The sequence below is a fragment of the Homarus americanus genome, unplaced genomic scaffold (genome assembly GCF_018991925.1).
Source record: "Homarus americanus isolate GMGI-L3 unplaced genomic scaffold, GMGI_Hamer_2.0 scaffold30535, whole genome shotgun sequence".
Classification (NCBI taxonomy): Eukaryota; Metazoa; Arthropoda; class Malacostraca; order Decapoda; family Nephropidae; genus Homarus; species Homarus americanus.
In genome coordinates, this window is record NW_024732440.1 from 474,081 (window position 1) to 487,244 (window position 13,164).

The following is a 13,164-nucleotide window of genomic DNA, read 5'->3' on the forward strand; positions in this document are numbered from 1 at the left end:
CTCAAAGAAAATCAGACCATCAGGTTGATTGAGGTTACTCTAATGTTAAACACACAAGGTAGAGTCGTGTGGAGCTTGGGGAGTTAAAGAGATTTTTTTGTACCCATCTTTTAACTATTTTGTTAACTCCCAAATTGTCAAATTAACTTGTTCTTCAATATGAAATGAACTAAAACACAATATTGGTTCAATATTTTTGACAAACTACATACTGTAGGTTACACTTTCATGGATAAATAAAAGATGGTATCTTACAAACTGAACTTTATTGCATGAATGAATATTAAATACTGTACACAAAGAGACTGCTGTACACTATCACAAATTTTTATGTGTGCTAAACTGGGTTTGGTACCAGCGGCACACGCCCCTTTGTGACCAAAAAGTACACTCATCATCTAACGTGAACTGTGACCTTACAGAATCTGAGACCCTTTCTTACATGACTGTGAAGTGGGTGTCCTTCTCCCAAATGTTAAAAACTATTTCTTTGTTGTCTTTAGATATTTATATTAGACTTTTTATGCAATATAGCAAAGTGGCTAAACACTATCAAAGGCAACCAGTCTCAGTATGTTTTATGCCCCACTTACCTGAAAAGAAGAGTACAGGTAAGGCCTCTTACACACTTTAAAACCAACAGATCCACATAATAATATAGATATACGTATATTTAATGTTTAGGTTTCTAATGGAACCTCAATGGGGTTGGTTTATTAGTCTGTGTATGACACCAGGATTTGGGAGTGTAGGATGCCAAACACAGCCACACAAGCCTTACAGTACACTGCTCAATTTTAAGTGTAACTTTCAGTGAGCCCTACATGTTTTTTTGACTTTAAAAATTATAAAATGAACCAAAACAGATGAATACAATCTAGTGAAATATTTACAAAAATAAAACAATACAAAATTCACTCAGGAAATAGATCTGAATACCTAAATTTGAGATCTAAAAATACTTTCAATCATACAAGTACAAAAATATCACAAACAGTAGAAGGAACCTCTAGAGAAACGTGTCAATTGCCGCCAAACCTTTTGAGTCAATTTTTGCATAAGTTGCGCTTTCCCTTTCAGTAAACAAATAATCTTTGCAATTTTCTACACTACTTACTAATCAACTTTGTACATTGAGTGTGGTCATATTAAAAATGGAATGTCATGTACAGACGTGATGATACAAAACTTTGCAAAACCAAAACTATGTTGTACGCACATCACAATAAGTGAACACTTGCCAGTGTGCTCACTACTGCACTTGTTAAATGTCTGCCCACATAACAAGAATGGGTATCAGCATACCGTAACCCTTATTAAAGTGTCCTCTTTGGCACTGCAGTATACTGTTCATTATCAACACTTTAAATGGTACTGCACAATGGGTTCTACACAGCTGATTTCACTTCACTTTCAGTAAAGCCATATTAGCTATAGGGCACAAGTGTGTGTTTCTGGAGCACATCACAGCCCAGCACAACCAACAAAACAACACTGTACACTTTGCCACCTCTGAAAAACCACAAAACCCCTGCTGCTCCAAAGGCAATTAGAGCAACAATGTGTCTGTGACAGAAGGCTGTGGAGGATGAGGCTAAGTATAGGAAGACAGGGGCATATCCCTACAGATGCTGTTGATGTTGCTGCTGCTGTTGCTGCTGTTGTTGCTGCTGCTGCTGCTGCTGCTGCTGCTGTTGTTGTTGCTGTTGTTGTTGCTGCTGCTGCTGCTGCTGCTGGGTGGGAGTGTGAAGAGGTTGTGTTGGTTCAAATTGTAGAGGTACTAGTGGGTTAGCAGGTGGTGAGGTGTGATGGTGAGGGTGGGCGGAGGTGGGGGCCTCTTGGAGAGAGACAGGTGGTATGCGATGTGCAGGTGGTCTCATAATATCGTCGGCTTGGGGGCAGTGTTGCCGAGGTCCTGGCTCAGGGGTGTATGTGAAGGTAAGATTGGTAGCATAAATGATACCATCATGACGAACTAAAGAGACAGGAACCTGAAATAAATGTTGATAATAATAAGTCTATTGTCTGTACTATATCCCATTGACTTATCTAAAAATAGTCTTGGAACAGTATCTTACAAGTAGTGCAATACAGTATTGTATCTTAAAAAAATTGAGATCACACATTAAGTAAACATAGTACAGTAGTAATAATAAGTCTGTTTGCTTTTTGTTATGGTTTCACTTTATCATAAAGCTATAATGTATAAAATACTGTAATGAGTAATGTTAATTTCAGTTACCATCACTTGAAAATGTATCTGTACATTGCAAGAATAAAATGGATGTGTAGCTTACCTGTGTGGGCTGACGAACCCACTGCCATCCCCTGCGGAATGCAGATATATCAGGAACAACACACAGCATAGATTCTTGACAACGATACATGGTTTCTGCTTCTACGTCGCCAAACCATACACGTAAGTTTGGACTGAAGTTTTCTCCAGTCAGCTCTAACATGGCAACATCACCACCACCATTCAGCTGTAACAATAATATAATATTTAAGTAAGTAATGTTCAAATTTTCTCTGAAGAGGTAAAAATTATGTTGCTAAAAGTTTTGAAATTTAGTTTACTGACAAAAATAAAGATATAGAAAACTTTACATACAGTGAATTAATAAAAAGAGTATTCAGGTTTAAATAGAAAGTGAAAAAATGGATACTAAAGCAATAATAAGATTATTAATCAAATGGTTATACAGCATGAAGAATGCTTATGAGCAGTGCTTAATATGTAAAATAAGAAGTGGTGGAACTCTAGTGAGACAAAGACAGATGCTGCAAGCATACGTACATAATACCGATGGCAGTATTTATTGATATGTGAGTACATTTACAATTTACTCATGCAAAATAAGTGTTGGAATGCCATTCTAGCACAATTTAAGCACTGCTTATAAGTTTTAGAATTTACGACACACTATAGGCTGCAATATAGTTCTGAAGAGAGGCAGTTTCTATTAAATCCTGTGTAGTTTAATAATAAGCCAGTAAGGAAAAAGAGTACCGGTGCAGAACTGAACGTTGGTTGACACAAGTAACATGTGATCCTAGTCTCTGTTCAAGCACCGCCTTAAGGGACGGCACAGATTTAGCAGATAGTTTCTTCATGATGCACTTTCCAAACTGTAGTTTTCTTTAATAATTAATCTGGCATATTTTATAAATGAGGACTTTTCAAAAAGTACAGTTCTTTTATCTCTTATGGTTCTTCTATGCTCATTCTTTAAATTATTTAAAAATATTAAAAAAGAAGGATTGTTCTTATTTAAGACAAAACGTAAAGTGTACATTCTAACAAGTTGTGAACTACAGTACAGTACAGTTAAATGAACATGTAAAGGAATTTGGCACAATAAGTAACTTATCTAATGTAAAGATATACTGTATAGCAGTTCAAAATACAGAAGACTTTCTCTCACACATGTTAGTATAAAGTAAATAAAAATGTGGCTTACATGAAGGGAGCTGACAATAGGTACTGGGGTGATTGGTGCCCGCACTGGTCCCATGCCCTCATAGAACTGATACTCGGCTTTATCTGTACTGATGATGGTCCAAGATGCTCCATCATTGATCATCTCCTTGTTGGCTTCCTTTGGACATGGAGTTGCCTGTTGAAGAAAAAAGTAATTATTACACTTTTGGAACATACAGCACCCAGTATTTATAACTGAAGAATTTACACTAATAGCCCATTATTTTATTACTACAGTACAGGTATCATTATTGAAAGTCTAATGCTAAAACATTTTTGGAAAGACAAGCCTTTTGCCATGTACTATACACTGAACCCTCATTAATCTGGCATTACAGTAATCAATTTGGAATTCACACTAATTTGGAAGGTTTTAGTGCTGCCAAAATCCCAAGGCTCATGGTTAATGTATTCTTGTGATTATGCCAAAATTGACCTGCACATGTTGAGACTCAGAATAAATACATACAATAACAGCACTGTACCTAGTTGTACAAAATACAAATATTACAGGTGCTTTTTATTAACTTCCATAGCCAGTGCGATAATGAAGAATGCAGAGTAATGAAAGATAAATAGAGTAGTGTAAACATTGTTAGTGCAGTGTTTGTATAGTACAGTACTATAAGCATACCAGTCCCCCTAGGAATTATCTTCAGCAAAATTTGTATGGATATTCATTATATAATTTTTTTTATTATACCTTATTATTTTATGAATTTTGTGGGGTTAACCACTTCATAGCTTTCTAAATGTCTACCAATATGTTGAGGTGAATTTTGGCATCATGCCAAAATTGGAGTGAAAATGTGGAAATTAGGGCAAATTCAGAATTTCAGCTTGGCCAGAACCCTTAACGTGTCAATATTTTTATGTTTTAGTGTACTTTCCAGTTAACATTAATCAATATAGGTATTTATAAAACACATTACCGGTATGCTTTACAGTGAGTAGTGTGAAGACAACCAAATTTCTTACCTGGAACTGAATGATGCGTTCTTGGCTGAGACAGAGGTACATGCGTTCCGTGTCCTTCATGTAGAAGGCACATTTGTGAAGTTGTGAAACTGGATCATCAGCATCCAGGAGGGCAGTCTGTTTATCAACCTTGCGAATGATGAGCCTGGGCAGTGCCATACCCGTTACAGCACACACTAGCTTGACCGTCGAGCCGTAGTGAATGTAGCCATCCCGTACACTGAACTCTTCACTCTCACTCGCATTGTCATCCACTGTCGAAACAAGGCATTTAAGAATGACCCATTCAAGTTTAACAAAGACTAAACCTACTTAAATTACAAGATCACCTGGCCGTTAAAAGTGACTACCTTTTCTATTAATAAAGAATACTGTTCTTATTACCTAATCTACATTACTTTGCATTAACAGCATTGTACCTAAGTGGCAATCAAATAATTGATTTTGGTTTGTTTAACAATAAAATAATGAGAAGAATGAAAGCCTTATAATGACAGGGTAAAACAATGCTACAATCATGCTAAATTTTAGGGTGAAAAGCTATACACTTAATGGCATCCTTCAAAGATGGATGAGGTGGAAGCGAGAGATAAAAGTGCAGGCTGCATAATGTAGGAGCAGCCTGTGGATACACCAGCTGGGTTCTCTGACCACACCTCACCTACCTGCCTATCAAGTCTACACTCTATCTCATCCACTGACATTAAGATTAACATTCTCACACACACACCATACAGGTGAGAATTTACTTAATTTAGCAATAAATGATGCCTAAAAATTATAACATAATTTCACTTACTGAGAAAGTTTAAACAAACTCCATCTCAAACTATGTAACCTCATTTACAATTACAGTATTGTACAGTACATGTACATACATGGCATTTAAATTGAAGTGATCTGCACAGCACTTATTTTAGATATCTTACACTGAAGGTACCATTAATTGCTACTATCAATGGGAACTTATGAAATACAAAGGGTTTACAGGTAATAAAAATATTTTATAAACACATAAAGACATTGTGTGTATGATACTCACGCAGGTGTATCGTGAAGGCACCCCACTGTGTGGAGGAGGCATGGAAGTTGCCATTCTCAACATGCAGGTAGCGTGTGGACACTGTCTGTGACCGCAGGCGGTTGAACAGTGCTACCTTTGTCCCCGAGGCTATACACACTGAAAAAACATTCCTTGTTAGTACTGTACAGTACAACACTTAAAGTATACTGTACTGTACAATATATACTGTAAATACATAAATACAGCAATCATATAAATACAAGTAATGATTATATTTAATTAACATAATAATGTACTGAGGTTTGTGTGATATTCTCTCACTGGTTATTTATTGTCAGCTACAGTAAAATGAAGTGCCCTGCCCATTCCATGTGCATCTTTATGGCTCACACCTACAATATGAACACATCCACCAAGCACACAATGTATACAATTTAACAAGTTAGACCATCAATAAACTTATCAAATACTGTACAGAAAAATTTCTTGAGTACTTGAGTACTACATAATAGTGCTGATGAAGAACTGTCCTATAGATTGTCATGTTTTAGTGTTCAAACTTTTTTTTTCCTTTATTTTGTGAAACTAATCTCCAGCAGTATATTTGCATCTGAAGAAAGAACATTTACCTGAAATCATCTGCTACCTGAACAATGATAATACAGTATTATGGTCTGGCTGTTTAATGATGCTATTAAGCAAGTGACTATCACACAAACGATCAGAGAGGAAGATGACCTAAACGGAAAGAAAAAAAAATTATATATATATATATATATATATATATATATATATATATATATTAAATGGCACCTTCTATTGTGTTCTGTGGCAAAACTGTCACACAACAAATCATGGTACTGTACATCTGTCAATCTAGCACTTGTTGTTCCATAGCACACAGAGTGATGAAAGACATTTTAAAATACAGTCCAGTACATGTATACTACAGTAATATACTGTAGTGCTGTACAGGTACAGTAGCTAAAACAACTATCTGTGCAGGTGGGGGTCGATATGCTCCAAAATTTTACTTGTGACTAGCTAGTGACAGCCCTCATATATCAAAATTTATCGTCCATGGTCTCATATTGTTTCCCACAAAGTATGCATGGATAGTTGTTTTAGCTGCTGTTTGTAATTACTGTCTTGGCTATTTATAAACTAAAATATTGATGAACTGACTACAGCACACACACACCATTTAAGATTTTTATGTACCGTATAACTCTTATATTTAAATAAACTTTTGTCAAGGAAAAACGGCAAGGTGACTCCTATTTTCAACTAACTCATTAATACAGTACCCTGAGTAAGTTTTAGTGCATCTTGATATTTTAGTAAATGCCACCATCAGGTTAACAATAATGCAATTGTCCTAAAAGTACAACATGAAACAGTAAACATAGTTCATGTGGTAAAACACTGAACATGCAACAGAATGATTTATAGATTTTTTTTTCATTTACGAAAAGTATAGAGTCCAGCTTTACAGGTCCAAACAGTGATAGATGTTGGCAGGTACAGTACACTACTAAGAGCACATGACCACTAAACCATTTCTATGGAGAAATGAACCATTCAAATGATAACCTAGCCAACCTTTTTCAAATAAAACAAAAATTCCATATCTTTGTGTTCTGACACCAAAACAAAGTATTTAAAATACCAGGTTTAGTTGCACAAGAAAGATAAACTATAACATCATAAACAACAACAATAATGGTGACTTAGTGGTCCTATTCATTGTTCTTTTCAACATTAAATATTGTGTGGGCGGGACCAGAGTTTATTTACAGGGTGTGTTGAGGGGAACTTTTCGCCACCACTCCAGCCACTCGTTTAAAGTATTATTTATACAGAACTGTTATAAAATGGGTCGCTAGTAATTTACAGCATAAATAACAGTTGGGGTAGTACAGTAGTCTGTCACCATTAAGATGACCTCGGTGGTCATCATGGAATGAAGCTTAAGTGTGGGGATTATCGAATTCTCAAAGGTTGGTGGTATTTGTTTTCTCCCTAACTGGAGATGTGAAAATGCAGTTAAGGCAGTTAACTGGTTGTCTTGAATTTCAGCAAAGAAATGGTTCTCGAATATGGCGTCGGCATCACAGCAAGACTACACTATAACTTGATATATTTTGGTGCTCATAGTTGACGATAAAGACCGGGTCATATAAAGACTAATGCATCCAACTTTAATTAGGTCAGGTTAGCTTTAGGGAAGTTAATCTTACGGTCAAATAAGGTGATCCTAAAGATTTAACCATAATAATGATAGTACAAGCTCCCTCTGTGTTAGACGTGGCCCAGACTCTCACACACACTTTGACATTTACCAAGTGACATGCAGACGTGTGGAGGGGAGACAACACCTGGTTTTACCTGTGAGCCACACCAGGTAAAAAATAATCACTGCTGCAGCCTCCCCTCGGCGACCTAAGGAGCAGATGGGAGGGAGAGGTGAGGGAGGTGGGAAGGAGAGGTAGGTAGGTGGGAAAAAAGGAAAGGTGAAGGAAGGGGGGGAATAGGAGAAAGAGGTAGAGGAAGGGGGAGGTAAACAGGAGGACAGCAAGGATGGGGGAAGAGAGGTGAGGAAAGGTAAGAAGCAAGAGTGAGGAGGAAGGGGTGAGGGAAGGAGGAGGAAGAGAAGCAGGGAGGGTGGGGTGAGACGGGGGCACGGACCGTACTGCCCTCCGGAAGTGTAAGCAGCAGCCAGAAGGTTCCCACGACCCTCCTGACACCTCCACCCTCTCTCTCTCGTCTCTCTCTTATGTTATGATACAACTCCTCTTTATAAATGTTCTCATACTACATAAATAGTCACTTGTAGTTGACAAATTAATTTAACCTAACATTAACCTCATGTAATCTAACCTAACCCAATCCAATCTAATACGAACCTAATCTAATTTAACTCAACACAAAGGTCCTCACAACTTTCCAATGATAAATATACTCCAACATAACATACCGTACTCCAGATGTGACGCAAGACCATTATCTTGTCTACCATCTACTTATAACTACTGTCTATTATTTACTTAAATCTACCCCCCCCCCCACACACAAAAAAAAACGCTTTACAGTACAAACACATATATATAAGAGTACACGAGCATAAAATATGTGTTCACAATCTCTCTCGTGCGCTTACACACACCAGGGTTATTATGACATACGTACTGACATGTGTACACACCTGGCGACACACAGGTAATTATGTAGTTTTTTAATACAAAAACACGACACGCCTGGGTGTGCTAACTTCTACTTCTGTAGCAGGGAATGTGTGATGTATGAAGGAAAAACATTGTGTGTGTGTGTGAGGGATACTGCAACTACGGTAAAAGGAGTAAGGCGGATGTGATAAGCGGAAGTGTTGTGTGCTTATTGCCATGTTCCTTCCCTTCCTTTTTCACCTACCCTCTTCCTCCTCCTCCTCACTACCCGACTAGGTGCACACACACACACACACACACTCTAGGGTCCCAACACTGCCCCCTGCCAGCACACCATTCGTTACCTACACTGGTGTACGCTACAGTATGTGGGACACAACTGTTATCACTACAGTACCTCACAGCGCGTCCTCCTCTACACAGTATTTCAAGCTTCCACCAACGCTACAAACACACACACACACACACGTCCTCCTGGCTCTCACAAAAACTCTTAGTTCAGATCGTGGCAGTGATATTGTGGGAGCTCGGTGTGTGTGTGGGAGTGCTCAACATTAATGATATGGAATGTTCAACTTGAATAAGTGGTTGACGTGGAGGCGCTACTATAGAGGTGGTTGAGGTGGAGCTGGTAGACCACTTCCTCTCCCCAGGAAACATGGGGGTGATCCTCCCTGGCTCCACAACCCCACTTTCAGTTTTCTAACCACATAATCTTGAAGCATTATTTACCTCAGCGAGCACCAACGACGTAACCCTCACCCGGTGCAAGACTACCTAACTTGGTCATTATCGCCGGGATACAGAGAGGCGGCGGGGTGTGCTGGGGTGCTGGCGCCTCACCTGACCGTCTGGCAGGTGCAAGAGGTCGGTAAATGAGCGTAATTTTACTGTTATTACATAGACTGCCGCATACGAGGTTCCGAGTTCGTCAGCGACCGGTGTGCACCGTCGTCTTGCTCGGCTGTCTGCTTCACCACTTCACCACACGTCACAATATGCAGAGTAAATATTTAAAAATCATTCGGCGTAAACTTGGCCGCCTCCAGGAGTAAGTGCGTCAATGTGCGTCGTCTGTAGTTTTATGTCGTTTCGTGTGACGCTGTGAGAAGTGTGACCCTTGCAGAGACGCGTGGCGCTGAGAGTGTATACGGTGAAGAGGAGCGTGGCGTGGCGGAGGGCAGGGTGGGGGGGGTGGACAGACCTTCACAGCAGGAGCAGGTCCAGGCGCCGTCACACTTTCAACAACAAATAGAGAGCTTCATAACCTGGCCCTGACTGATGCCCCCGCCCCTCACCTATGTGTCAGTTGATGCCCCGCCCTCACCTGTGTGTCAGTTGATGCCCACCCCTTGATGCCGCCCTCACCTGTGTGTCAGTTGATGCCCCGCCCTCACCTGTGTGTCAGTTGATGTGCCCTCACCTGTGTGTGATGCCCCGCCCTCACCTGTGTGTCAGTTGATGCACCGCCCTCACCTGTGTCAGTTGATGCCCGCCCTCACCTGTGTGTCAGTTGATGCCCCGCCCTCACCTGTGCCTGATGCCCCCCTCACCTGTGTGTCAGTTGATCCCCTCACCTATGTGTCAGTTGATGCCCCGCCCCTCACCTGTGTGTCAGTTGATGCCCCACCCCTCACCTGTGTGTCACCTGTGTGTCAGGTCATGCCCCGCCCCTCACCTGTGTGTCAGGTCATGCCCCGACCCTCACCTGTGTGTCAAGTCATGCCCCGCCCCTCACTTCACATCACCCAACACTGACTGTCAGTTAACTGTATATCAGGACCACTTACTACATCACCACCACCACCGTACCACCTTCACCACCACCGTACCACCTTCACCACTACTAAATAATTCTAGGCTCAACAACACCGCCATATGGACGAAGATAATTATTGTCTACAAAAGGACTAAATAACTCAATTAATTCCACCTGAGACGAAAAAAAGAAACATTATATGGCGGCCATCAGCGGTGTTGATATTATCACCCCCACCCCCCTCCCCCCGGGCCTCACTTGACCACCTGACCAGACTTGTCAATGTTTGTCCTCCTCCACCCACCATAACCACTACAACTTTGCCTAACCTAACCAAACCTAGGGAGGAATGATTGAGGTTAGCTCAGTGGTGATTTTGGGGGTAGTAGTAGTGGTGGTAATGGTGGTAGTAGTGGTGGTAGTAATGGTGGTGATAGTGGTAGTAGTGGTGGTGGTTATAGTGGTAGTAGTGGTGTTGGGGGTAGTAGTAGTGGTGGTGATGGTGGTAGTAGTGGTGTTGGGGGTAGTAGTAGTGAGTGGTGGTAGTAGTGGTAGTTGGTGGTAGTAGTGGTGGTAGTGGTGATGGTGGTAGTAGTGGTGGTAGTAGTGGTGGTGGTGATAGCGGTAGTAGTGGTGTTGGGGGTAGTAGTAGTGGTGGTGATAGTGGTAGTAGTGGTGTTGGTGGTAGTAGTGGTGGTAGTGATGGTGGTAGTAGTAATGGTGGTAGTAGTGATGGTGGTAGTAGTGATGGTGGTGCCATACATCATATATCAACCTTCATTTTGTCCTCCTCTTCCTCCTGAGTCGACCTTCTCCCCCCTCTCCCCCTCACCTTTCAAGCGAAAATGTTTACAGCGAGAAAAACTCGAACCGCAAAAAAAATCCAACTCTTAACACGGCGGCCTCCCTTGACCCCTCACCTCCCCTCTGTTCTCTCCCCTCACTCCCAGACTCCTCACCCCCTCCCTATTTCTCCCCATTATTTTTTGTCAACCTTTTCTCCTTCCTCACCTCACACAGATCTCTCTCTGTCTGTCTGTTTGTTTGTCTCTGTCTGTCTCTCTTTGTCTATCTGTCTGTCTGTCTCTCACTCTGTCTGTCTGTCTCTCCCTCTCTCTGTCTGTGTCTGTCTGTCTGTCTCTCTCTGACCTACTGTACTGTGTTTATCATGGTGTGAGGGTAAGGGAGAGGGCCGGGAGGATTACCTCACAGTGTGGTAAAACATAAAGAGTTCTTACACCCACTGCCACCACTACCACCACCACCACTACCACCACCACCATCAACCACCATTACCTCCCATGTCTCCAACCATCTTACCTCCTCGTCTGCAGCATGGAGGTAAAAAAAAATACCTCATTCCTCATACTGCCAGGTCGAGTTTAATACTGATTTCAATAACCAAACCAAACCTAGCCTAACTCAGACACACGTTTAGGATCAAATATACTTAAAAAAATACCCAACAGCTTCAAAAAAAGGGAGTCACCTCACAGGACACTTAAACTATCACTACAAACACTTACTTAAAAAGGACACTTAAAAAAGGTGTTACTTACAATCAGCGTTCTTGAGACTCTGCTTCTTCTTGGACGGTTTTGATATAACCTTGATCCTACGGGAGTGAAAGACGCCTATGTCGGCCCCAGAGCCCCAGAAGTTCTTGACGGTTAACATGAAGTGTTTCCTCTTGTCCGAGTCACTGATGAACAGGGTCTTGGCGGCACAGTAGTTCTGGACGCGAGAAAAGGAGGTACAAAGAAGGTATGGTAAAGTGAAAATAATTATAATGGTAAGAAAGAAAGAAAAGGTAACGAAAATAATAATAAAATGGTAAATGAAATAAGAAAAAGAATGAATGTATTTTTATCTGACACCAACTAGCCATTATGTTCACTTGGGTCATGCAGAGTGGGTAGGAAGGTAGGAGGTAAAGGTAAGGTAAGGTAGGTTAAGGTGAAAAAGAATGAATGTATTTTTATCTGACACCAACTAGCCATTATGTTCACTTGGGTCATGCAGAGTGGGTGAGAGAAGGAGGAAGGTAGGTAAGGTAGGGTTAAGGTGAGAGAAGGAGGGAGGTAAGGTAGGGTTAAGGTGAGGTGAGGGAGGGAGGTAAGGTAGGGTTAACGAAAGGTGAGGTGAGGGAAGGAAGGGTTAACGAAAGGTGAGGTGAGGGAAGGAAGGGAAGGCAAGAAGTTAGCAACTCACTTTGCTAAGGTCGAGTTGCTGCATGTCCTGGTCTGAGTTGCCGATGCCGATGAAACAACACAGCTGGGAGTCGTGTTCAGTGGCCCCCGCACGTTGCATCTCGTGTCTTTTGCGCTGCCACCCGTCCCCATACAGGTAGATACACGGCGGGGGGCAGAAGAACCGCTTCTCGTTACCGTAAGACTTCTGGGCCACCTTAGCGTGTAGGATCACTAGCGTCTGGTCACCTCGCTCCCTCAGGTACCTCTGCATCGCCTCCCTCGTCAGTCGCTGCTCCTTGGGTCTGCCCAGAGAGAAACGCGATGAGGTTTTAAAGTTAAGAGGTAGTACTGTACCAGGACTCTCCTGGGGGTAAACACAAGGTGATTCAAAAGGTTCTTCCTCCCATGAGCCTATAGAAAAAATATAAATTATTTTATTATTTAAGGTGGACGTGATAATGTTGGAGAGTCTTGTTATTATTATCCGCTCTGTATCTGTGTTTTTTCTGGCTAAATAAACTGTTTCATTATCAATATCCATAACC

The 13,164-nt window shown here is 41.1% G+C and overlaps 1 protein-coding gene across 7 annotated transcripts in view; it reads right to left on the bottom strand.

Annotated features, from left to right (window-relative positions):
* Positions 1–249: 249 nt before the first annotated feature.
* The window catches only part of LOC121868728 (recombining binding protein suppressor of hairless-like), a 174,896-nt gene continuing 161,981 nt past the window's right edge, over positions 250–13,164 (bottom strand). For all 7 annotated transcript variants that reach the window (XM_042369595.1, XM_042369596.1, XM_042369594.1 and 4 more), the window contains 7 exons: positions 12,639–12,921; positions 11,987–12,161; positions 5,502–5,639; positions 4,460–4,713; positions 3,462–3,617; positions 2,298–2,483; positions 250–1,991 (listed from right to left, as the gene is read on the bottom strand). In XM_042369595.1, the coding sequence (XP_042225529.1) occupies positions 1,623–1,991; positions 2,298–2,483; positions 3,462–3,617; positions 4,460–4,713; positions 5,502–5,639; positions 11,987–12,161; positions 12,639–12,921 (1,561 nt within the window). In that variant the 3' untranslated portion in view covers positions 250–1,622. The remainder of the gene's footprint in view (positions 1,992–2,297; positions 2,484–3,461; positions 3,618–4,459; positions 4,714–5,501; positions 5,640–11,986; positions 12,162–12,638; positions 12,922–13,164) is intronic.